General features: G+C 45.4%; 2 protein-coding genes across 3 annotated transcripts in view; one reads left to right on the forward strand and one right to left on the reverse strand.

Annotated features, from left to right (window-relative positions):
- TMC5 (transmembrane channel like 5) overlaps window positions 1-19,159 on the forward strand; it is a 30,311-nt gene extending 11,152 nt beyond the window's left edge. Inside the window, exons 8-18 of the mRNA XM_004285724.3 lie at window positions 1,447-1,598; window positions 5,717-5,795; window positions 6,568-6,665; window positions 8,066-8,161; window positions 11,910-11,985; window positions 12,163-12,296; window positions 14,824-14,997; window positions 15,417-15,495; window positions 16,803-16,907; window positions 18,284-18,326; window positions 19,055-19,159. Of these exons, the coding sequence (XP_004285772.1) occupies window positions 1,447-1,598; window positions 5,717-5,795; window positions 6,568-6,665; window positions 8,066-8,161; window positions 11,910-11,985; window positions 12,163-12,296; window positions 14,824-14,997; window positions 15,417-15,495; window positions 16,803-16,907; window positions 18,284-18,326; window positions 19,055-19,101 (1,083 nt within the window). The 3' untranslated portion in view covers window positions 19,102-19,159. The remainder of the gene's footprint in view (window positions 1-1,446; window positions 1,599-5,716; window positions 5,796-6,567; window positions 6,666-8,065; window positions 8,162-11,909; window positions 11,986-12,162; window positions 12,297-14,823; window positions 14,998-15,416; window positions 15,496-16,802; window positions 16,908-18,283; window positions 18,327-19,054) is intronic.
- Window positions 15,968-24,744, reverse strand: part of GDE1 (glycerophosphodiester phosphodiesterase 1) — a 28,752-nt gene continuing 19,975 nt past the window's right edge. The window contains exon 7 of one of the 2 annotated variants that reach the window (XM_033416438.2): window positions 15,968-20,907. The gene's annotated coding sequence lies outside the window, so the exon portion shown is untranslated. Of the gene's footprint in view, window positions 20,908-21,881; window positions 24,740-24,744 lie in introns of those variants that run through there. The other variant, XM_049699062.1, reaches the window with a different exon arrangement.

Below are 24,744 nucleotides of genomic sequence, written 5' to 3' on the forward strand. Positions count from 1 at the left end.
CGAAAATGCTTGTTTATGCATCTGTCTCTTCAAAAGAATAGCCAGGCACCTGGCCCAATACCTGGTACATAGTAGGTGCTCAACCCAATGGATGAAAAACCGAAGGAGCCAGCAGGAAAGTGGGTGTGAGATTATATAAACCTAAGGCTTTGTCATCAACCATATTAAGGATTGCTCTGAAAGAGACAAAAGTGAATCACAGTCCTGTGGGTCTGGCACTGCCTACCTAGGGTGGAAGCTGTGACAGGGCAGTTGTAGGTATAAAGGAGACTTCTGAGTTTCTCCTTGACCTGGAAGGTTTGCTTCACACTCACCTGAAGTGAAGGAGGGCATCTAAGGAGGAGAGGAGGTAGAAGTGGAATCATTCCCATTGTTTGAACATCTTCCTGTGCCAGGCAGGATCAACCCTCTGCACAACTCCAGGGGTCGCATTCACTGGCAGCTACAGTTTCTCGCGAATGGTGCCCCCAGCTGTGTCGTTTAGCAGCCCTGCGGCTAGACGTTCCCTTATTTGGTCTCACTTAATTCTTACAGTGTCTCTGTGGGTTACGTGATAATCTCCCTATCATGCAGACTGGCACAGAGGCTCAGAGAAGCTATGCATCTGGTTCGAAACCTTGCAGCTTATAAGCATGGGGAGGGGGCAGCATTTGACCCTAGGTTACTCTGGCTCCAAAGATACTGCCAGAATTACGTGTGGTGCTTTCAAAACCATCCAGAGGTAGATAGAGGCAGAGTCAGGCCTGGGGGTGGGGAATGGGAAATTGTCAGACATCAAATAAATCCACTGGAATCCCTTACCCCAAGGGCGTCTGGCAGAGGGGCAGCCCAGGCTTCCCTCCAGCCAAACACCTGAAGGCAGGGGCGCCCCTCTGACCCTCATACAAATGTGCAGCAGGTGCTAGCAGAGGCTCCCCTTGCCCCTAATTCAGCACCTGAGGACAGGCGAAGCCTGGTGAAATGAACAAGGGCATGCAGGAGAGGGGAGGAGAAATTCCCTTGTGTGGTAGCTTCAGTGACTCAAGCTTTTGCTCCAAAGGCCAGGAGCACATTCTCATTCTTCCAAACCTCTTGGTAAGGAAAGTAAAGTCACAGAATGGCTGTTGGAGCTCAGGTCCCTGAGTCTGATAGACCAGGGTTCGAATCTGCCACTTCCTAGCTGGGTGACCCTGGGCAAGTATCTTCACCTCTCTGAGCCTCAGGTTGTCCATCAGTTAAGTCTATTAACACCCACCTGCTGGGCTGTAGTGGGAATTAAAGCATCATGTGGGTAATTCTCGGCCCAGGGTAAGTGCTGGATAAATGGTACCATAATAGCTAACCTCAGAGGATCTACTTCTGCGGTTTTCCCATCGTGACGATGGGAGTGGGAGGGTCTTCTGAGTCAGGCAGAGAGGGGTCCAGTGTACAGTTGGCATCTTGATTCTCTCCCTCCATCCCCTGTAGTTCGTGGCGAACCACAGGAACCCCGGGGCGGTACTGTTACTGCCTTTCGTTGTGTCCTGCATCAACCTGGTCATGCCTCGCTTCTACTCCATGTTCAGGCTGGTGGAGCGCTATGAGATGCCAAGGCACGAAGTCTACAGCCTCCTGATCCGGTAAGTGTGGCTATCACTCCCCACACCAGCTTCCATTTTTATGGAGGGAAATGGATGGAAGCTAGAAAGGGTTACACTCAAGTATCAAAGTTCTGTTTTCCAGAAAGAATTTCAAGAATAAGGTGTGTTTTTATGGTCTGGGTTAATAGCCATGAAGTCCAAAGGGCCCTGAGGAAATACAGTTATTGAGTACATCTGCCTTTTGCTCAGAGTAATAGCTTATCTTTCCCAATTGCTCCCAGCCTGAGGATTAACATAGTTCTCAGTTATGAGATGTACAGATGGGCAGGTTGTGCACTGCACAAATGTTCTTGGCTAAGGCGTTGTGTGGGGACTGATATCAGCCAGTGTTCCCATGAGTCAAACTGTGAGGCTGAGTACCCACCCACTGAATCATCCGGGAGGAACAGGTGCATTTTTGTAGTTCATCCACCCAAATGGAAGTGGAGGGGTTGCTTTTTGGCAATTCATTGGCTGGGAAGGGGTGGCTTGTTGTGATTCCCACAAAGGCACTGTATGTGCTAGAGGTGACCCCAGAGTTTTGATAAACAGAGTATAAAACTACCCAAATTGTGTCCTTATTGCTTCTTCCTGGCTAGTGCCCTGGCCAGTTCCTGGTTATGGTGGTGTTTATAATGATAAGGCTGTACATGCAGACTGACTTTCCTTATTGATCAATTCCAGAGCGATTACCTTACCATGGCCTCTGAGATCTGGCTCCTGGCCAGCTCTCCAAATTCATTTTCTGCTTCCCCCCCTCCTTCCTCAGTGCCTCCAGCCTTACTCACCTTCTGATTGTTCACAAACATGCCAAACTTCCTACCCACCTCAGGACCTTTGCACTGGCCATTCCTTGCTCCTGGAATAGCATATCTATGCTTATGTCTGTGTTTATAGTTTCTTCATACAGATCTTAAGCATTTCTGTTACTCTTAAATTTGTAACAAGCATATTTTAACACACACATACACATATATACACATATATGTTTTAGATCAGCAGTTAGCAAACTACAGCCTGCAGGCCCAGCCTGCCTCCCATTTTCATAAATAAAGTCTTATTGGAGTGCAGCCATGTCCAGTGGTGACATAGTATCTATGGCTGCTTTCCTGCTACAACTGCAGAGTAGGGACACAGACTGTATGGCCTGCAAGGTCAAAAATATTTACTGTCTGGCCTTTCACAGAAAAAGTTGGCTGACTTCTAAGATTAATGTTTAGAGTTAATCTATATATGTGTTACTCTCCTGAAGAAAAAAATCTGAGAAAGCCTTCACTTCTACCCACCCTACACGTCTGGGGGCCTCCTTTCAATGGTTAGAAACAATTGGGATTTTGTGTGTGTGGTTAAAGAAACCATTTTAAATGTACAATTCAGGGGCATAAAGCAATTTTTTTGGACATACACATTAGGTTTGACTGGCTTCTTTGCTCACCAGTGTTTGTTAAATGTATCCTACTTACAACTTCCTCGTTTTACAACAGACGATAAGACATCATTTTAGAGTAGATATCAGGATGGTCCACCTTCTAAGTACTTCCACGTTCCCACATGTCTTTTATTTTGCCTTTCTACTTGAATGTGGGTTTGAGTGGACCAAAGACTCTGTATTCTAACTACCTCTTCTGAGGTCTGCAGGTGTTGCTTTGAGGTTTTCTGACATCTGGCATGGTCAAACAATCACCCAGCTGCCCTTTCCAGACACTTCGTATCTGCTGTCTCTAAGCTCCGGGCATCCTCAGAACTACCACAAGCTCTGAGGAAGTCCTCTGCCAAATTTGTTCATATTTTTATTTCTGCTTTCTATTTTCCATAAATTCCTCTGTATTTCTGGTCTGTCCTTGGTGACGTGTTTTCCTCTCCTTTATGGGTCTTTTAGCTTTTAACTTTTCTATCATTTCAATGGAATTTGGATAGAGAGGTGGTAGGCATGTATGCTCAGTGTGTCATTTTGATCTAATCCCTTTACCTAATTTGCATTTTTCTGATCCCAACAGAGATTCATTCTCTTTTAATATATATTAGCCCTACGTATTGCTTCATAAAATATTTAAGATCTTCTCTACACGCAGAGAAAATGAGAAAGCTCAGAAATAGACAATCATTCTGACCTATGATAAGCTTCTCCTGGCTTAGAAGAGTGTGTTTTCTAGTTTAACCTGGAGTTATACTGCAGTAAATGTATATAAAGTTCTGACACCCATTCTGATGTGTGGGGTTTTCCCACAACACTAAGCCATTCTCCACTATCAGTTGGTGTCCTATAATTTAATTCAACTCTGATACTATCTACCTGGAGATAGCGTCAGATCCCACAAGGTAAGGGCTCAGTTCCACAAGACTGCCCCCATCCCTACTTCAGATGCCAGTCGCAAATCCATGTGGTCACCCGGGCTTCTGACCGACTAGCTAGAGATCGGAGGTTCCAACGAACTTCTCCTCAGGTTTGATTAGTTTGCTAGAGCGGTCCACATAATTCAGAGAAACACTTTACTTACTAGATTACTGCTTTATTATAAAAAGATATAACTCAGGGACAGCCAGGTAGAAGAGATATGTAGGGCAAGGTTTGGGGAAGGGGTGCGGAGATTCCTTGCCCTCTCAGAGATTTCCACTCTCTCCAAATATTGTCCTGTCACCAATCCGGAAGCTCTCTGAACCCCCTCCTTTTGGGTTTTTATGGAGGCTTCATTACATAGACGTGATTGATTAAATGATTGGCCACTGGTGGTTGAACTCAATCTCCAGCCCCTCTCCCCTCCCTGGAGTCTGAGATAGGCAAGCTGAGTTCAGAACTTCTAATCACAAGATTGGTTGTCATGGCAACCAGCCCCTAACCTTAATAGACCTCGGGGCTTCCCAACAGTTAATATAATATAACAAAAGGCACCTTGATAGCTCTCCTCATTTAGAAAGTTCCAACGGCTTTAGGAGCTCAGTGCCAGAAAAGGGAAAGAAGACCAAACACATATTTCTTATTGTAAGTCACAGTATCACTGTATACTAAGGTGTTAATCCAGTTGCTATTGAGGATCTACTATAGGCTAAGCACTGGGTAAGAGGTTTGGGATCTGGAGTTGAAAAGACAGATCCTGTCCCTTTCTTCACAATGTTGTCTAGCGCAATGGTTCTCTACTTTTAGCATGCACCAGAATTACCTGGAGGGATTGCTGGGCCCCAACCCCAGAGTTTCTGATTCAGCAGATCTGGGTTGGGGCCAGAAAGTGTGCCTTTCTAACAAGTTTACAGATGCTACTGCTGGTCTGGGGACCACACTTTGAGAATCACTGGACTAGTGGTGCATGATTCTTGATACACCAAGGCTGAAGACTTCTTAAAACCAGAAGGTATTGATTTAGGCAAAGTGACTGGGTTTAAGACCTCAGGCTGTTCAATCAGAGGGTCCTCGGTTTGAACCTTTGCCATCCCCCTAAACAGTGTGATCTCATACAAGTTATTTCATCTCTCTGCGTTTCAGTTTCCTCATCGGTAAGATAGGCATAAAATACCACCTACCTGATGATAGAGTTGTAAAGATGAAGAGGGATGATTTGATAAAGTGCTTAGCATGTTTACTGTCCATGGTAGCACCTGATGAATAGTATGTGTATGTACTACTGTTACAGTGAGAAATGAAATCAGGCAGTTTGGAGATACCTAAAAGAAGGTGTATCAGTCAGAATAAATGAGGTGAAACTGTGGTAACAAATATCCCCCACCTCGAGCTCTCAGTGGTCTAGAATACAAATGTTTATTTCTTGTCCATGCTACATGCCCATCGTGGGTTGGCAGGGGATTTCTGCTCGTGTTAGTAACTCAGGGGTCCAGGCTGAGATTGCAGCAACCATCTCAAATACTTCTGATTGTCATTCCAGAGGGAAGACAGTGAGTCTTGAAGAGTCTCACTGGCATTTAAATGCTCTAGTCTAGAAGTGACACAAAATGACATACATCATTTCTGCTCACAACTCATTTGCCAGATCTAGCCATATAGCCCCACTCAACCACAGGGGGGCAGGAATTTCCATCCTACTGTACGCCCCAAAGGAAATATTGGCAAACAGCACTGATGACTGCTGTGGAGGGTAATGGTAGTTGTTTTCGCTTCTGTTTTTTAGAAACATCCTTCTGAAATTATCAATCGTTGGAATTCTTTGTTACTATTGGATCAACATTGTGGCCCTGGCTGGTGAAGAGGTGAGATTTCCATGCTGTTTTGCCTTAAGCTTGCCTTTGACCGCCAGGGAGGAAGTGAGTTTCTCAAGAGCTTCTGCTTATGATATTAGAGCAGATATCATGTTATTTTTCCATCCATCTGTCCATCTACTTATCCATCTATTCATCTAATCATCCATCAATTCTTCCATCCATCCTTCCATCCATCCTTGGGCCGTACACCTGAAACTTTCCTCATTCAGCCAAATCTAAAAGCTCTCAATCCATCAGCTCATAGCACTGACTTCCTACAGAGGTAGCTAACCACCAGTTTCATAAGCTGATTAATTCAACCTTCCCGTTTGTGCTGGTCTGCTAAACCTCTAGGCCACTTTCTTAATCAAGAAGATATTAATTGATTTTTCATAAGGTTAATAAGCAAAAGGAGTGGAGGCATTATTCGCCATTGACACCTCCTGCTCTCCTTGGTTAAGAAACGGGATCCAGAAGGCATAGAACAAAGAAGAAAAATGTTAAAGGGGAGAGCTAGTGAGAAGGGAAAGTTTGGGTACCTGAGGAGGGCAAGCCTTAATGGGGGAAGAAGGAGCACAGGAAGAGAATAAACATTCTTGAAAACAAATTCACCCTAAAGGTGCATTTCTGTTGAGAGTGGGTCTGCTTTTCTGGGCACACAAAAACTCAGTCAAACTAAGCCACCAGCCACATTCTTAGGAGCACAGGGGGCCAGGAACAGATGGGAACTAAGTGGAGACAACAGCCTCCTCCCACATCCCAAATCTTGTTTGCCTTCCAGTGTTGGGAAACCCTCATTGGCCAAGAAATCTACCGGCTCCTTCTCATGGATTTTGTGTTCTCTTTAACTGATTCCCTCCTGGGGGAGTTCCTGAGGAGGTAAATATTTGTTTGTCTCCGAGTAATTATATCTGACGTTGTAACCAGAGCCATAGTCCTGGCTGAGCATGAAGTGTGGGTCCCTTCTGTACTCTAAGTGTATGTTGTTCTAAGTCTGCCTATTGTCCTTTGAAATATTGTTTTCTTCTGAATTAACTGAAATTTCATCTTGACCTGACAGTCCTGTTGTCAAAGTTCATTTAGTTCAATTGGCCCTATGCAATCTCCTGAGAAAGTTCTAGAAATTAAACACAGAAACAGAGAGTCATTTGAAATCTTATCCACAATAGACCATTTTAATATTCTAGTCTATGTATATTCCTCCAGATTTGTCTATGCACTGCTTTGTGTGTGTGTATACTATATAATTTTCAAAGACAAAAATGGGGTCACACTGCAAAATCGCCATGGAGTTTGCTCTTACTAATTCTGTCAGTATGCCTTGTCATCTTTCCATGCCTGTACCTATAGATTTATCTCATTGCTTTCGTTGAATTTAATTAATGCACGAATTTTTATTTTAGACTCCAGGTGTGCAGGATTAGGGCAATGTCATCATTGGCCCATGTGTGGTCCTCTTTTATTTATTCATTTATTTTATAATAATATTATGAGCATCTCATTCCTAATAGACATTTACTTATTTTTGCAAATTGCCCTAGTGATAAGATAGCATGGCATAATACTGATTCCTTCCTCAGTGGGTAGGTTGAAAGCCAAATTTCCTCACTCAGTTTGCCCAAACTCACTTTTAGTTCAGCCTCTGTCCAGGGTCTGGACATAAAGGTGAGAAGTTTTTTGTTGTTGTTGTTGTTTTGTTTATTTTTTACAACAGTTTTTTACTGGCAATTCCTCCATAAGAAAAAAAATCAAAGTGGTCTCAAGTTTCTTCAGAATAAATGGGGATGTAGGGCTCCTCCTTGTGGACTTAGAAAACTGGGAAACACCATTAACTCAATAGCAGTAACTGAAAGCTGAAAAATTTCATTTATTTGGGTTGAGAGTGCTGAGTTTGGTCCCTGAAAAAAAAGGTTTAACAAGCAAAAGGTGGTATAAACAAGATAATAGTTGGGATAATTTAAATAATTATCTTATTTAAATAATACCTATTTTAAATTCATTATCTGTTTGAATAGTAGTTGGGATAATTTAAATAATGTTCTCTAGAATTTTTTTGAACCACTTTAGCAGTACCTCCATTGGAATGCATTGTGTTAATTCCATTTTCCCTCAATTATTTCTTCAAAAACATGCTCATATTTGGAATTTTCAGAAATTTGCAAGGGAACTTATGACTTTATTCCAAACTGGTGAGGATTTGTCCTCCTTTTTCCACTGTGAGGAATCTTTTGAAAGAGGGACTTGATGGTTTGGGCACTAAACTCATGACATTTTCACAGACTCATTGGGCTGCGGCTCATCACAAGTCTTGGCCGACAGGAGTTTGACATTGCCAGGAATGTCCTAGAACTGATCTACTCACAAACTCTGGTGTGGTAAGTTTTGACAATCTTTGGCTTGCCCAGTGGTTCCAGCCTGACCGTGGACTAGGCATTTTGGTGGCAATGCCCAGAATCTGTGGTTTTCCAAAGCTGCATAGGTGATACCAAATCCAGCCAGTCTGAGAACCATGAATTCATGTCCCAGACTGTTCTTTTCCTTTATGAGGACTTCAGCCAAGAATCAACATAGAGCAGGGATTCCTAACCTGGAGGGCCCCGGGCCGTATCCAGCCTGCAAGTGTGTTTTTCTTGTCCGATGCAGTGCTTTTTCTAAAAATTTGAATTAACCACCAGTATTTAAGAATCAGGGGATTTCACATAAAATTTAAAATTTCTGACTTCTCGCCAAAAAAGGAAAGATCTAGATCATCTCCCATTATGGTAACAATTGGCTGGGCCTTGAGCTGGGGTGAGTGGTTCCAGTTTGCTGCAGACCCACCTTGAACTATTGTCTCCCCAGTATTGATTTGCCATTTCTTCTTGCCCTTATGCTGTCAGTTTTTTTATGGTAGAAAACTTTACTTTGTATTGATATCGCAACAGAACTGGGAAAATAAAGGCAGAGAAAGTTGCCTCACACTTGATCTGCTTCACTCCCTGGTGGTGGGGCCCTGGTAGACCTCTGGAGTCTTTGGGGTTTGCCAGCTCAATTTTGGCAATTGTGTATGCGTGCATGTGCATGTGTGTGTGCGCGTGTGTGTGTGAGCATGCATGTGTGTTTTGAGGATAGCCAGCTAGTTGCATCAAATTTTTGACAAGCTCACCTAGAAACTCAAACCAATAGCCAGTGACTATTTTTATTTATTTATTTTAACATGATGTAGCTAATGCCAGAATTCTGCATGGCATATTACATTGCCAGGTTCTATCTTCTGGGGGGTTGCTAATCTGAAAGTAGGGGATTTGGAGTTGAATAAACTTGGATTCTGGGGCTGGCTCTTCTACTCACTGAGGTCACTGAGCTTCTCTGAGCCTCAGTCTCATCTGTCAAACGCACATAATAACAGCTGCCTTTGAATTGTGTTGAGGATTAAATCAGATGATACAAGAAAACTGCTTTGCAATCTCCAGCGTGCCATACAACTGTAAAGTGCTTTCTTTTCCAGCTCTTTAAAGTTGCCCCGGGTGATTTGGCTATCTGCAAATAACTCACTAATGTCAATGAATTTATTTTTGGAGGTGGTGAGGACTTTTTCTTTGTGTAGTTTAGCTGATGCATTTGCACACTGCCAGGTCACCCACTGGCAACTGGGCAGTTTACAAAGGCCTTTTACTCACATTATCTCAATGAACAGGATGCCGTTGGGCAAATAACATAAACTCTCTCTAAACCGTGGTTTTCTAATCTGTAAATGGGGGCGATGCTCGTACCTACTTCGCGGGGTTTTGGTAAGGATTAAATGAGAAAATGTATGCATTAAGTGCTTAGCGAGTAACTGATTCAGAAATGTTTATAAGTAGGGATATTACATGGCTGTTGTTATCCTTAAGGGCTCTTTTCAAAAAATTGTTGTAAAAAACACATAACATAAAATTTACCATCTTAACCACTGGTAAGTGTACAATTCAGTAGTGTTGAGTACATTCACATTGCTGTGTAACCAATCTCCAGAACTTTTTCACCTTGCAAAACTGAAACTCTGTACCCATTAATCAACAACTCCCCATTCCCTCTCCCCTCCAGCCCCTGGCAACCAGCATTCTACTTTCTGTTTCTTTGAGTTTGACTAGTCCAGATACTTCATATAAGTGGACTCACATAGAATTTATCTTTTTGTACTCGTTTATTTCACTTAGCATGATGTCCTCCAGATTCATCCATACAGCATGTGTTAGTTAGAATTTCCTTCCTTTTTAAGGTTGAATAATATTCCATTGCGTGTAGGTACCACATTTTGTTAATCCATTCATCTGCCAGTGGACACCAGGGTTACTTATGCTTTTTAGCTACTGTGAATAATTCTACTATGAATATGGGTGTACAAATATATCTTTGAGACCCTGTTTTCAATCCTTTTTTGATATATACACAGAAGTGGAATCGCTGGATTGTATGGTACTTATGAGCACTCAAATTTTTTGTTGTTTAATAAGTAATGCGGGTAAGTCATCTGATTCAGTATCCAGGTTTTTGAATCCTAGAGGCTGAGCCCTCATACTATTGACCATTCGACAGAGATTCCCAAGGGAAGTGTTAGCTTCGAGGCGGGAAAGCTTACAATGAGATGCTCATTATTCTGGGCCTTTAAGGTTTTTGTTAATAAATCATAAATAAGCACAATCGGAAACACACATATCTTTTCCTTTCTCTGTGGCAATTATAGATTTAATCTCTGTGGGTTTTAGGAGAATATTGCCTTTGATGATGAGCTTTAAAAGAAGATAATAGAGTGACAGAAATTGAGTGTATGTTAGGGATGATGGTAGAAAATGAGGTGAGGAAAATGTTTCCCAAACTTTAGTCTTTTGTACACCAGCCTGCCTATTTTTTGGGCATATCTATCTATCACCTGTACTGTTTTTGACTTAATATTATCTTTTAAATTGTTTGCCTTTTTAAAATTTAAATATATTTTTAATGAGTCTTTATCATCATCATATCATTTGACAGAAATTGCAAGTAATTTGAAAAATAAAATCAATCCCATCACAAAAAGTCATTAAATTCTAGCTAGGGCTTCCCTGGTGGTGCAGTGGTTGAGTCCGCCTGCCGATGCAGGGGACACGGGTTCGTGCTCCGGTCCGGGAAGATCCCACATGCTGCGGAGCGGCTGGGCCCGTGAGCCATGGCTGCTGAGCCTGCGTGTCTGGAGCCTGTGCTCCACAACGGAAGAGGCCACAACAGTGAGAGGCCCGCGTACCACAAAAAAAAAAAAAAAAAAAAAAAATCTAGCTAGATGCTGCTGTCTGTCAAGGCTCTCAGTCTAAAGGCTGCTTCTTTTTTTAAAGAAATGGAGGTTGGCAAGCGTTAGGACTTAAGGACCTTCTAGCACCAAACTGAGATTTTTTTTTCTTTTGGCCTCAGAAGCACTGGGGAGAGCTGAGTAACTCGATGCAGTTTAATGCCTGTCGTTTGTAACTCGATGCAGTTTAATGCCTGTCCCTGCAGGACTTCAGGCCTTCTTGAATGCCAAAGGGGGAGGAGGAATTCAAGTCCCACATGTGGGACACCTGGATTAGGGCTGGCTGAAGGCCTGTGGTGGTTTAATTGATGGCTGTGTGGGTAGCGTTCTCTGCAAAATCTCTCTTCCAGAGCTGTGGATACTGTGTATGGTGGGACTTGCCTGCTTTGCTGTATTGGAATCAGGCTCCCTCTGTATGAGTTTTCTAGGGTGGCTACAACAAAGTGCCACAGACCGGGTGGCTTAAACCACACACATTTATTTTCTCACAATTCTGGAGGCTCAAAATGCAAGATCAAGGTGTTGGCAGGGTGGGTTCCATCTGAGGCCTCTGTCCTTGGCCTGTAGATGGTGCCTTCTCCCTGTGTCCTCACCTGGTCTTCTTCCCTCCGTATGAGTCTGTTAGGGCCCACATGAGGTCAGTGGCCTCATTTTACCTTAATCATCTCCTTAAAGGCCTTATCTCCAAATACAGTAGCATTCTGAGGTACTGGGTTAGGACTTCAACATATGAGTTTCGGAGGGACAGAACTCAGCCCATAACACCCTCTTTCCCTGCCCTCCGCACAGATTCCCTGTGTCTCCCCTGATCTCTGACACTCATCCCCTTTCTCTCATAGGATTGGAATCTTCTTCTGCCCTCTGCTGCCCTTTATCCAAATGATGACTCTTTTCATCATGTTTTACGTCAAAAATGTGAGTCAGTCTGAAGGTGGAACCATTCGGCTTTTCTCAGTCCCATGTGACCCAGTGGTGGCTGGAATTGGGTGTGGGGGCTGCTGGGAAAGGTGTCAGGGAGCTGGTGTCTGGCTGGGGTCCCTCTGGCCTGCTTCTCCGGCTACAGAAGGGAGGTGACTGCTTCTCTTTCTTCAGATCAGCCTGATGATGAATTTCCAGCCTCTGAGCAAAGCCTGGCGGGCCTCACAGATGATGACTGTCTTCATCTTTTTGCTGTTTTTCCCGTCCTTCACCGGGGCCCTGTGCACCCTGGCCATCACCATCTGGAGGTAGGAGATGGCAGACTTGGGGTGGGTGCGTGTTTTAACATATAGGTTTTATCATTCTTCAGGTATGGTGAGGCCAGCAGATCAGGAGACGACTACCACTGAAAAAATAATTTGTTATACTCACAGACCCCAAAGGGAGGGGGCACATCACACCATGGGTGGGTCACATGGGGAGGCACCAGGGTCCGTCAGAGGCAGAGGGAGAGAGCAGTCAACGTGGTCAAAAGTCTTTATTGTGGTTTCGGTGGGGAGGAAAGGGAAAGGCAGGGTTAGCGTGCTTAGGAGGGGTGAGTTTGAATAATCTCAGCAGGCTCTGGGGTATAGGGACCCTCTGGAGTTGGCTGGTATGTGACTCTGGGGTGATGGGGGCAGAGGAACAGGGCCCAGAGTGTGAGCGCTTGAGAGAGGAGGTGGAGGTGGGATGGGGGCTCAGGTTTGCATATGAAAGGCATGCTTTGTAGGCTAGCCCTGGGAAAGGCAGTCTCTGCAGGATCAGTAAGGCCCCAGATGCCGCAGGTCAGAATAAAAAGACATGCTTCATTCAGTGTTTAACCCAAGATGCCTTGGTAACCAACAGATGCTACAACCAAGGGAGGCAATATATCCAAGTTGGGTCACCACCCGCCAGGTGCCCAGTCTTGACGGCACGCTTCCTTACTTCCTCCAAGTTCTGCAGCTTCCCAGCTGGGGAGAAGGCAGCTCTCCACATGCAGAACAGAACTTCCTCTAATGAACTGAAAGGCCCTGTCTGGTCAGGCTCCCTCTTACCTCTCCAACCTCACCCCCATGGCTCCATCCTACTCCAGCCTCAAGGCTCTCAGTCTGTTCCTGGGACCCTGGGAGCCTCTCCTCACATGGGATGGGGTTACATCTTTGAAGTGCTCTCCCCAGTCCCTTTGCTTGGCGGCCTTCTTTCCACCCTCATCTCAGAAGTCCTCTTGAAGACCTGACCATCCTCCACCATCCTCGTCTTCTGTCAGCAACCCCCTCCTCTCTCTCTCTCTCAGGGTGGTTTCCTTTGTTCGTTCCCTAGTTCGTGTCAGAAATGCCTTTGAATCTTTGTTTAATTGCATACTCATTGCTTGACCATCTTTCCCACTAGAACCTGGGAGGGCAGGTATCATGTCTGTCTTGTTTACTGTGGACTCTCCAGGGCTTAGTATCTAGCACAGAGCCTGGCACTGATCTCAAGGAGACAGCAGTGAGCGTTGGCTTGAAGCAGAATCTTAGTTCCCTGCCCAGGACTTGAACCTGGGTAGCCTGGCTGAAAACCAGGAATCCTAGCTGCTAGACCAGCGAGGGCTAGAGGCTAGAAGCAAAGTTCCCCTGGCTCTTGCCCCATTTGAAAGCAAGAATATTTCAAGGAGGCAAAAACTGTAAAAACAGGTACAAAGTTTATTATTAGAGACACAGCACAGCAAGTGGGAGAGCACACAGGGAAACAGTTTTTTTAATTTAAGACAGAAGCAAGGCAGAGATACACACCTGGAGAGAAAAGGGTGTGGGTGTCCTCCCTAATGAGGAGGAATGCAGTAAAGAGGCGGTTAGGTCATTTATATAGAGCAGTTCTTGCACAACTTTTAGCCAAGATGGATTCCAGCGCAGAGGCCTGTGGGCGGCTTGGCATCACCTATTATGGGGTGGAGCCCCCTCCTTTTTAACCCCAAGGAGTCTTTCTGTGCATATGTAGTCAGGGAAGTCTCCGTGACCTCAAGAATCAGAAATATGTGTTCTCTTTATCTGGGCAGGACTCAGCTCCTCTCTGCCCCTGCCATTAAAGTGTCCACTGGAGACAAAGTCCAGCTATTCACCCTGTTCCTGTTGTTATTTCTATCTGGAAGTATAGAAAGGAAACCGGCTTGTAAATGTCTAACCTGGAGCCCATCTATCTCCTGCCTCAGTACAAGGGCAGTAAACCTTTGTAGAATGAATGAGCAACCGAACACACAACAAGGGAGTTGATTTTTAGGATACTCGTGGAACTGGAACCATGAGGGTCTCAGCGGCTTCAGGGCAGGCTCCTCTGTTCTGTGATGTCCTTGACTCTCTCGCCGTGTTTACTCTCTTTTCTCTCTTCCTGACCAGTTCCTTGTTGCCTTCTAGTTTCTGCTTGTTCACAACAACTGATTTCATGTGGCCATTATTACCACAACTCCAGCTTCCCTAGATTACAGCCTCCCATCTTTGTATTTCTTAGTTCAAGTTCCTAAGGAAGAGAGTCTGATCGTCCCAGTTCATTTCTTTGTGCCAGGATACCACTGAGACCCCTCTGCCTGGTCTTTGGATTGGTTACGGTTGGATCAGGTGATACCCCTGTCCAAGAGCTGGTCCTTGGAGTGCAGGTCACGAAAACAAAACACACCAGCTGGGGCTATGAGCGAGAGGGTTTCCTTTGCAGGGGGATGTGGGTGGAGCAGGTAAGAATTGCTGGTTCCATGTTCAGAGCCCAGAAATGACTGGGCTATTCTAGAATAAACTATACCTGAGTCTGGCACTAGAGATGCTTCTCTGTCCCTTGTTTTATCAGATTGACACCTTCAGCTGACTGTGGCCCGTTTCGAGGTCTGTCCTTCTTCATTGAGTCCATCTACAGGTGGATTGACACCCTGAGTCAAAGTCGCAGCTACCTGTGGGTCGTTTGGATCTACCAGAACCTTGTCGGCAGCGTGCACTTCTTCTTCATCCTCACCCTCATTGTATTGTAATTGGGGGCCCTTGGAAAACTAGTGGGGGAAATACCTCATCTACACGTCATGTGGGCAGCCGAGGGCTGTTTGGTGGGAAGGCAAAGACGACAGTGGGGCTCAGTGTTCTGCGTCATCCCAACTCTGCCCTTGAATTTTTCTAAAAGTTATTTAATATCTTCTTATCATTTTTGGGGGGTCTGTTTTTTTTTTTTTGCGGTACGCAGGCCTCTCACTGTTGTGGCCTCTCCCGTTCCGGAGCACAGGCTCCGGACGCGCAGGCTCAGTGGCCATGGCTCATGGGCCCAGCCACTCCACGGCATGCGGGATCCCCCTGGATCGGGGCATGAACCCGTGTCCCCCGCATCGGCAGGCGGACTCCCAACCACTGCGCCACCAGGGAAGCCCTGCCATTCTTTCTTTTCTTCTCTTCCAGAATCATCACTTACCTTTACTGGCAGATCACAGAGGGAAGGAAGATTATGATCAGACTGCTCCATGAACAGATCATTAACGTAAGTCCCATTGGATCCCTTTGTTATTCTCCCCTCCTTTTTAACATTTTGTAATGGAAATTTTCAAACACAGTCCAAAATAGAGAATAGTACAATGAACCTTCCCACCACCTAGCCCTGACAACCATTAACCTTTGCATACTCTTATGTCCTCTACACTATCTCTTTGCTGTAAATCTCGATTATTTTCAAGCAAAATCCTAGCCTTTATATCATTTTATCTGTAGACTCTTCTATATGCCTGAGAGATACACCCTTTTAAAAAACATAACCACGGTACCAATCATCACACGTAAAAGAAAATTTAGTAATTCCTTACTATCATCTTATAGTCAGTCAATGGTCAAATTTCCCCAACTGTCCCATTAAGTGTCTTTTTTTTTTTTTTTTTTTTTGCGGTACGCGGGCCTCTCACCGCTGTGGCCTCTCCCATTGCGGAGCACAGGTTCCGGACGCGCAGGCTCAGCGGCCATGGCTCACCGGCCCAGCCGCTCCGCGGCATGTGGGATCTTCCCGGACCGGGGCACGAACCCGTGTCCCCTGCATCGGCAGGCGGACTCAACCACTGCGCCACCAAGGGAAGCCCGCATTGCCTTTTTACGGCAGGATTACTCAAGTCAAAATCTGAAAAAGTGTCACATGTTGCATTTGGTTGATGTGTTGTTTACATTTCTTTCAATCTGTAGCTGTTCACACTTCCTGCTTCTCTTGCCATTTATTGTTGGAGAAACCAGGTCTTTTGTCTTGTAGTCGTTCCCACATTCTGGATATATCTGATTTGTAACCCTGCGGTGGTGTTTAGCACATTTATTTCTTTTTTCTTGTTTTTTAGCAAGTTTTAATTTATTTAATTTATTTTTGGCTGCGTTGGGTCCTCATTGCTGCGAGTGGGTTTTTCTCTAATTGCGGCGAGCGGGGGCCACTCTTCATTGCGCACGGGCTTCTCATTGTGGTGGCTTCTCTTGCTGGGGAGCAAGGGCTGTAGGCGCGCAGGCTTCAGTAGTTGTGGCGCACGGGCTTAGTGGCTCCGCGGCATGTGGAATCTTCCCGGACCAGGGCTTGAACCCGTGTCCCTGCATTGGCAGGCAGATTCTTAACCACTGCGCCACCAGGGAAGTCCCGAGCACATTTATTTCTTTAACCTCTATTTTAAAATTAAGGAAAATTAAGGAAACTGGGCTTCCCTGGTGGCGAAGCCAATGTCCAGGACCCTACCTGCCTAAAAATCAACCTTTCCATCATTTACTTCCCAGCCCCACACCATCATTCATCCTCCATGTTTTTGTTTTTGTTTTCCTTCTTGGCAGGAGGGCAAGGACAAAATGTTCCTGATAGAAAAGCTGATCAAGCTGCAGGATATGGAGAAGAGAGCAAGCCCCGCCTTGTTTACGCCAGACACGAGAGACGTGGAGGTGAGGCTGGAAGCCGCCTTGGGATCCCTGTGACACAGATTTGCCCTCCTGGGAAAAGTGCATCAGGAAACCAGAATCACATCAGGGCACTTCACTTTCTGTGTTTTAACATTTCTGTATTTTTTATTAAAAAAAAATAATACGCGGGCTTCCCTGGTGGTGCGGTGGTTGAGAGTCCGCCTGCCGATGCAGGGGACAAGGGTTCGTGCCCCGGTCCGGGAAGATCCCACGTGCCGCGGAGCAGCTGGGCCCATGAGCCATGGCCGTTGAGCCTGCACGTCTGGAGCCTGTGCTCCGCAGTGGGAGAGGCCACAACAGTGAGAGGCCCGCGTACCACAAAATAAATAAATAAATAAATAATATGCATTCACCATGTTCTATGCCTGGCCCCATTCTAGGTTCTGGGGTTATCATGGTACCACAGTAGGGCTCTACCCTCGTGGGGCTTGCCTGCATCCTTTCCATAACCCAACCAAACAGAAATATATCCCACTGAGATGAAAAATGGCTTGAAATCTCACCCCACTAGGTTAATGCTTCAGTGTGTATTCTTCCGGATCTTTCCCCCAGGCTGCAAACAAGCATGCATCTACTAACATTCTTGTTTATTTATTACAAAAAAGGGGTTACATTTTACACAACGCTCCCCCTCTCCCCGCTTAATACTGTATCTCAGACACTGTTTCAGTCTGTACCTACTTGGACATTTGGGTTGTTTAGTTTGTTTTCTTTTTACTACTAAAAACGATGTGTAATGAAACATTTTTTATTATAATTGTTTTATGTGAGTGTTTTATCTGCCATAGGTATGCACATGATAATGTTAACAGATATTGCCATATCACGCTCTTAAAAAGATTTTTACCAATTTCATTCTTAACAAGAGATGCCTGGAATCCTGCTCTAATACCAAAGCCTGTGCTGGCTTCCTTGGTGTCCTAGAAAATGTGGATAAACAGTAAACCCACGTTAATTCAAATGCTACTAGTTTTAGAAGTTATGATCTTGTCAGAAGAGACTGCCATGTCGTTTACTGCCTGTTCAAATTAATACCATCAGCACAACATAGGTAAGGGATCTAGAGGCCCACCTTTGAAGGCAAGGATTATGAGTGTACCTTTGCAGGTCCTAATATATTACCTGGTATATATTGTAAATGCTCAGTAAATATCTGTGAAATGAATGATTAAATGAATGGAATCACTGCCCATAAAAATTGAAACATGTTTGATATTTCTATGGCTGAATCTTGGTCTTAATCTGTCACCTGTTAATATTAAAATGGTGAGGTCTCACAAGTCTCACCACTGATGCAGCAGGATCTGAGGTGTACACTCTCTTCCAGTGATGAGATTTCTTGTTTTCTTCTTTTTTAGCAATCTGGTCCTCTGCGTGTCAGAGAGCATGACGCTGCTCGAGGTGAGTACCCGACTGGCACTGAGTAAGGCCTAATTCATCCAGATGATAAGTCCCAAGACAGAGGGTCAGAACTGCTCCTGTATCAGTCACTCGTTCAATTGCAAGAACTGGCCCAAACTGGCTTTAGCCAAAACTCAACAATAATTCTTGCTTTAGGTGTGGCCAGAAGCAGGGTCTCACAGTATGTTGGCAGAACCTGGTTTCTTTCTGTTCAGTTCTTTTCCACGTTATCTCCTGATAATTACAAGACAGCTTTCTTAGCTTCTTGTATCTTCTCAGATTCAAGTCTAGTGTGAAAGAGATCCAGATTCTCATTGTGTTTCATTGGATCTGAAACAATTGCTGTGGCCAAGAGACTGTGATGATTTCATTGGCCAGATCTGAGTCGCAGACCTCATCTCTAGATACAGGTGGTACAAACATACAGACCACAGGGACTGAGAGAGTGGAGAAGGGTGGCTTTCCAAAGAAAACATGTGGCTGATGCCAGGAGGGGAATGAATATTGGGGAGGAAACAAACAAATAAACCCATTCATCTTTTTGGAATAGCGTTCACTGACAGCATCCAATGATGGGAGTTCAAGGGAGAGAATTGAAGAAACTTAAAAGGAGGAGGCAAGGAAGGCCTGAGAAGCTGCGGGATCTTGAAAGCTAATTTGGTTTTTCCCTTGGAGATATGGGGCAGTGTGCCTCTGTGCTAACTTCTCTTCTCCTGTATCAAACCCAGACCTGCGATTTAGGCGATCAGTTCAAGAAGATAATCCAAAGGCCTGATAATTATTGTGGTACCCAGACACCAACCAAATAAGGAGAGAAGATGAAGATGGAGCAGCTTCCTCCATGACACCTGGGCCTTTAGGAGATTCCCAGATGGGAAATTCAAGCCTGTAGCCAGGAGTGGAAACTGACTACAATGTAAATACAGAAGTAAAATTGGGCACTCCCTGCTGTTGTTTTTACACCTGAATTGCTGATTTTTCCAGACAAAATATTTGAGATTTTCCAGTAAAGATTGTTGTAATATTTGAACTAGTTCACAAAAACCTGGGAAGAGTTGTAGTTTAAGAGAGACGCATATGAATGATTGATCCTTAGAAATCGCCGCTCCCAGAACTCCCAGACCTGGCAAAGGTTTGGAGACTGGTGCTAAGACAAATGGTCCAGTCTGAATAAAAATGTGACCCTCGATCAGGGATGTGAAGCCTCTGAATTTTGGAACGTGCATTTGTTCATGACTTTGCACTGAAAACATCCCCATTTTTCCCAAAGGTGAGAAACAACCAGAGGGCTCGTCTATGAACTTTACTGCACATTGAGTACATGAGTCTTTTGGATTGGACTGGGGTGGGCATGTGTGGACTGGGACTCTACCCCTGTGAGGTTTTATACATGATCATCAGAGTCTTACGTTGAACCAAACATGAAATCGGTGGTGATGTGTGGAATATATATATTGAATATGTATGTGTATGTATATGTGTGTGTGTGTACATATGCACACATACATGTATAAAGCATTTTTTTGCAATTTCCTAAATGATTCACAAGGCACCTGACTCTACTTAAAACGGAAGAGCCCAGCAGAAAACTGCCATTACCAAATTACTCGGGAGGAGAAATCTCCTCTTGGGTAATCACTGTCATGAAATCTAATGGGAACTGAATTTAGAAAACATTTAAGACGAATTTAAAACACAAACATCCAGTCAGTGCTCAGTCATTGGTTCACTTCTTCATTGACTTATTTGCTCACTAAATCATTCATCAGCTGAATTCAGTTCTTTTGGTACCATCTTTGCTAGTGGTTGCTAGAAGTGCTTCTTCGTTCATCCCTTCGTTCAACAAATATGTACCACGTGGTGGGGAACAAGATGGTGCACAAGTCAAGACACAGCCTCCACTCTCATATACTGTCTAGCACATCACTTTTGGCAGGAACTTAATAATTAAACAGTAATTACTTATAGCAGGTGCCATGAAGGAGAAGCCCAAGGGACGACGGGAGACTTAACTTGTCTGTGGGGTCAGTGAAGGCAGTCTGTGGAATTGATGTTTGATGGGATTTTTTTCCCCTCTGTGTTATCCTAATGCTATCTGTGCTTCTGCACTGAAATGTGAACTCCCTCTGGAAGCATCATTTTTGCTCACTTCCCATATGCTCAGGGCTTATATCCGGACTGCTTCTCCATTCACCTCTTATCTTTACTTCAGTGTAGCCCCTGCTTCTCCTGGAGGAGGAGACACAGTAGAAAGATCTAGTCTGTAGGTCTCACACACACATTTGGATGTGTGTAACATCCTCACATCCTTAGTCTTGAGATATAGGGGATATATTAGTTTGCTAGAGCTGCCATAACCCATAGCACAGACTGGAGGCTTAAACAACACAAATTCATTTTTTTCACAGTTCCAGAGGTGGGAAGTCTAAGATCAAGGTGTCCACAGTCGGTGTCCACAGTTTTGGTTTCATTCTGAGGCCTCTCTCCTTGGCCTGTAGATGGCCACCTTCTCGCTGTGTCCTCACATGGTCTTTCCTCGGTGCACACATCCTGGTGTACCTTTGTGTCCAAATTTCCTCATCTTATAGGGACACAAGACAGATTGGATTAGGACCCAACCTAATGGCTTCATTCTAACTAAGTCACATCTTTAAAGGACTTATCTCCAAATATGGTTACATTCTGAGGTACTGGAGGTCAGGACTTCACCATATGAATTTTGGGTCAATACAGTTCAGCCCGTAATAGGGGAAACTCACCCCCAGTCCCATCAGGACCTCTCATCAGGCAGCAGGGCTCTCATTGCTCGCTGCACCCAGGATCACACATGGAGCTGTTTGAACAGCCAGACCCAGGCCCTGCCCACTCTAGACCAACTGAATCAGGAATCCATAGTTTTCCCTGAAAGCTCTCAGATGGTTTCAGTGGGAAGCCAAGGCTGAGAACAACTGAGCTAGAATCTAGAGTAGTGCTTTCTGAACTTGCTTGACCATAAAAGTCACCTGAGGCACTTACTGAACATGCAAATAGTGAGCTAAGAATATTGCATCAAAAATTTCTAGGGGGGCTTCCCTGGTGGCACAGTGGTTGAGAGTCCGCCTGCCGATGCAGGGGACACGGGTTCGTGCCCCGGTCCGGGAAGATCCCACATGCCGCGGAGTGGCTGGGCCCGTGAACCATGGTCGCTGAGCCTGCGCGTCCGGAGCCTGTGCTCCGCAGCGGGAGAGGCCACGGCAGTGAGAGGCCCGCGTACCGCAAAAAAAACCCCCAAAGAACAAAAAACAAAAGGACAGCTTTTTACCCTTCTTTTTGGAGAGATTCCATGTGGGGGAAACAGAACACTTCTGACACTTCCGTGTGCCCCCATGCCTGGCCCCAAGCTCCGGGAGGACAGAAGCTCCTCTGCGTAGGACTTGCCCTCCGGAAGGACAGAAGCTCCTCTGCGTAGGACCTTGCCCTCCGGGAGGACAGAAGCTCCTCTGCGTAGGACCTTGCCCTCCGGGAGGACAGAAGCTCCTCTGCGTAGGATCTTGCCCTCCGGGAGGACAGAAGCTCCTCTGCGTAGGACCTTGCCCTCCGGGAGGACAGAAGCTCCTCTGCGTAGGATCTTGCCCTCCGGGAGGACAGAAGCTCCTCTGCGTAGGACCTTGTCCTCCGGGAGGACAGACGCTCCTCTGCGTAGGACCTGCCCAATGCATGTCTTCATCTGGCTGTGGGTATGTAGCCTTTTAATAGCCTCCCATAATAAACCGGTGATCTAGTGAGTGAATGGGTTTTCCTGAGTTCTGTGAGCTGTTCTGGCAAATAATCAAACCTGAGGAGGGGACTGTTGGAATATCTGATTTATAGCCATTCAGTCACAATTGCGGGTAACACCCTGTGCTTGCAGCCGGCATCTGGAGGATGGTCGTCTGGGACTGAGCCCTTTACCCATGGAATCTGATTCTATCTCTGGGTAGATAGTGTCAGAACTGAGCTGGATTCTGAAGGACCCTGCCTGCGACTGAGAATTGCTTGTTGTTGATGTGAGGAAGCCTCCACACACAGAACACACTAGAATTGGGCCCAGGAACCCCTTGCAGCCTCAAAGGACAACATTCTTTGAGAACCCTCTGCCCAGCTGATCTCCATCCTCTTCTTAACACTTGGTGTCCTGCTGTCAGATTTTGAGCGTAATTTAAAGTTTGACAAAGGAACACACAGGTCATTAATCTTCAGTATTTTTTTTTTTTTTCCGCGGTACACGGGCCTCTCGCCGCTGTGGCCCCGTCCCGCTGCGGAGCACAGGCTCCAGACGCGCAGGCTCAGCGGCCATGGCTCACGGGCGCAGCCGCTCCATGGCATGTGGGATCCTCCCGGACCGGGGCACGAACCCGTGTCCCCCGCATCAGCAGGCGGACTCTCAACACCGTGCCACCAGGGAAGCCCTTCAGTATTTTTGATCAAAGAAATCAAGTAACTTTGCCCTACAGTAACCGTCACTCCATGCTAAGGTTTGAGTGGATGTCTGGAACACTTCATTAACTTCCACCTTGCCTTGTCCTCAAAGCTGTGGTTGACTGTCCTGTTGAAGCATTATTCCCACTTCAGGAAATGGTGTCATTTAGAGATTCTTGTCTAACAAAGAGTATTCATGTCTTAGTGAAATTCTTGTCAGGACAAGATTGCACGCTCATCTCCAAATAAGAAAATGAGTATCGTTTAATGAAGTAAGCAGCGGGTTTCTCAAGCCTTTTCAGGTAGCCCTTCCAGGTTATCTGTCTCCACCATTCTGAGAACACAGGGGCAGTCCAATGAACAGCAGAGGATGTGATTTTTATCCCTATTGACTTTCTTGGAAAGAATGCTATCTTTGGACGGCTCATTTGTTGATGCTACTGAATCATTACACTCCCAAATCTTTACCTCACTCTAGGTCTATATTCAGGTTCCTCAAGGAAATTTCCACTTGGCTATCCCACAACTCATTCTTACAACTTTTTTTTTTTGTGGTACGCGGGCCTCTCACTGCCGCGGAGCACAGGCTCCGGACACGCAGGCTCAGCGGCCATGGCTCACGGGCCCAGCCGCTCCGCGGCATGTGGGATCTTCCCGGACCGGGGCACAAACCCGTGTCCCCTGCATCGGCAGGCGGACTCTCAACCACTGCGCCACCAGGGAAGCCCTCTTACAACTTTTATTGTCTACTGTGACAGGCACTGCAAGGAGTGCTGGGAACGTTTCTCATGACTGAGCCCTTGCTAAGCGACAGAAAAAAGGATAAGCCTGGGTTTAGAGTGTGGGCTCTGGAATTACATAATCTGGGCCTGAATCCTTATCCTATTACTGTCTGTGACTTCAGGTAAGTTACTTAACTTCCTTGGGCTTTGGTTTTCTTCACTGTAAAATGGAATTATAATGGTACCTTGACCTCATGGTGTTGTAGCAGAGTAAACACATAGAAAGCATTTGAAACAGTGTCCAGTACATGGTAGGCAGTCCATAAATCTTAGTTATAAACAAGCATTTTACATGTACTCTTTCCTTTAATCACAACTACCCCTGCCGTGGTACTAATACTGCCCCTATTTTAGAGATGAATTCAAGACACTAGCTATATGACTTGCCCAAGGTCATAAAGCTAGAGATTAGGAATTCAGATTTAACTTTTTCTGATGTCAAATCCTGTTGTTGGGACTTCCCTGGTGGCACAGTGGTTAAGAATCCTCCTGCCAATGCAGGGGACATGGGTTCAAGCCCTGGTCCGGGAAGATCCCACATGCCGCGGAACAACTAAGCCCGTGCGCCACAACTACTGAGCCTGCACTCTAGAGCCCGTGAGCCACAACTACTGAGCCTGTGTGCTGCAACTACTGAAATCCATGCTCCACAACGAGAAGCTGCCACAATGAGAAGCCTGCGCACTGCAACGAAGAGTAGCCGAGTAGCCCCAGCTCACCACAACTAGAGAAAGCCCGCGCGCAGCAAAGAAGGCCCAATGCAGCCAAAAAAATAAAATCCTGTTTTTAACCCCTTTACTAAACCTTCCAAGTAAGTAATTAACACCTTCTTTCTTCATCTGAATTCTCCATTCTTCAAGGCCCACGACCACCTTAGCATAGGATCTCAATCCTTAATTGGGCCTGGCTGAGTCAAGTTCAATAGGGATTTGGGACAAAGGTCAAGAGACAGAGAACTTCTGGCTCTCAAAAGGTCTTCACACCACAGAAGGGATGTTGTGAACTCTGTGCTGCCCCCAAGAGAATTTCTTCCCTGTCAGTTGCTGTATAGCCTCTGCAGGTAAACCAAAGGGGGAATTCAGTCCTCAGATGTTTTCTTTGGTCCCTTTCTCTTCCTCTTGTCACTCTAGTCATAACGTGGCATGGAAGTCATGCAGTTTAGATATCTGTTCCATTCACTGAATCTCTGTTCTGCTGTT

Source organism: Orcinus orca, chromosome 16 (assembly GCF_937001465.1).
Source record: "Orcinus orca chromosome 16, mOrcOrc1.1, whole genome shotgun sequence".
NCBI classification, from domain to species: Eukaryota; Metazoa; Chordata; class Mammalia; order Artiodactyla; family Delphinidae; genus Orcinus; species Orcinus orca.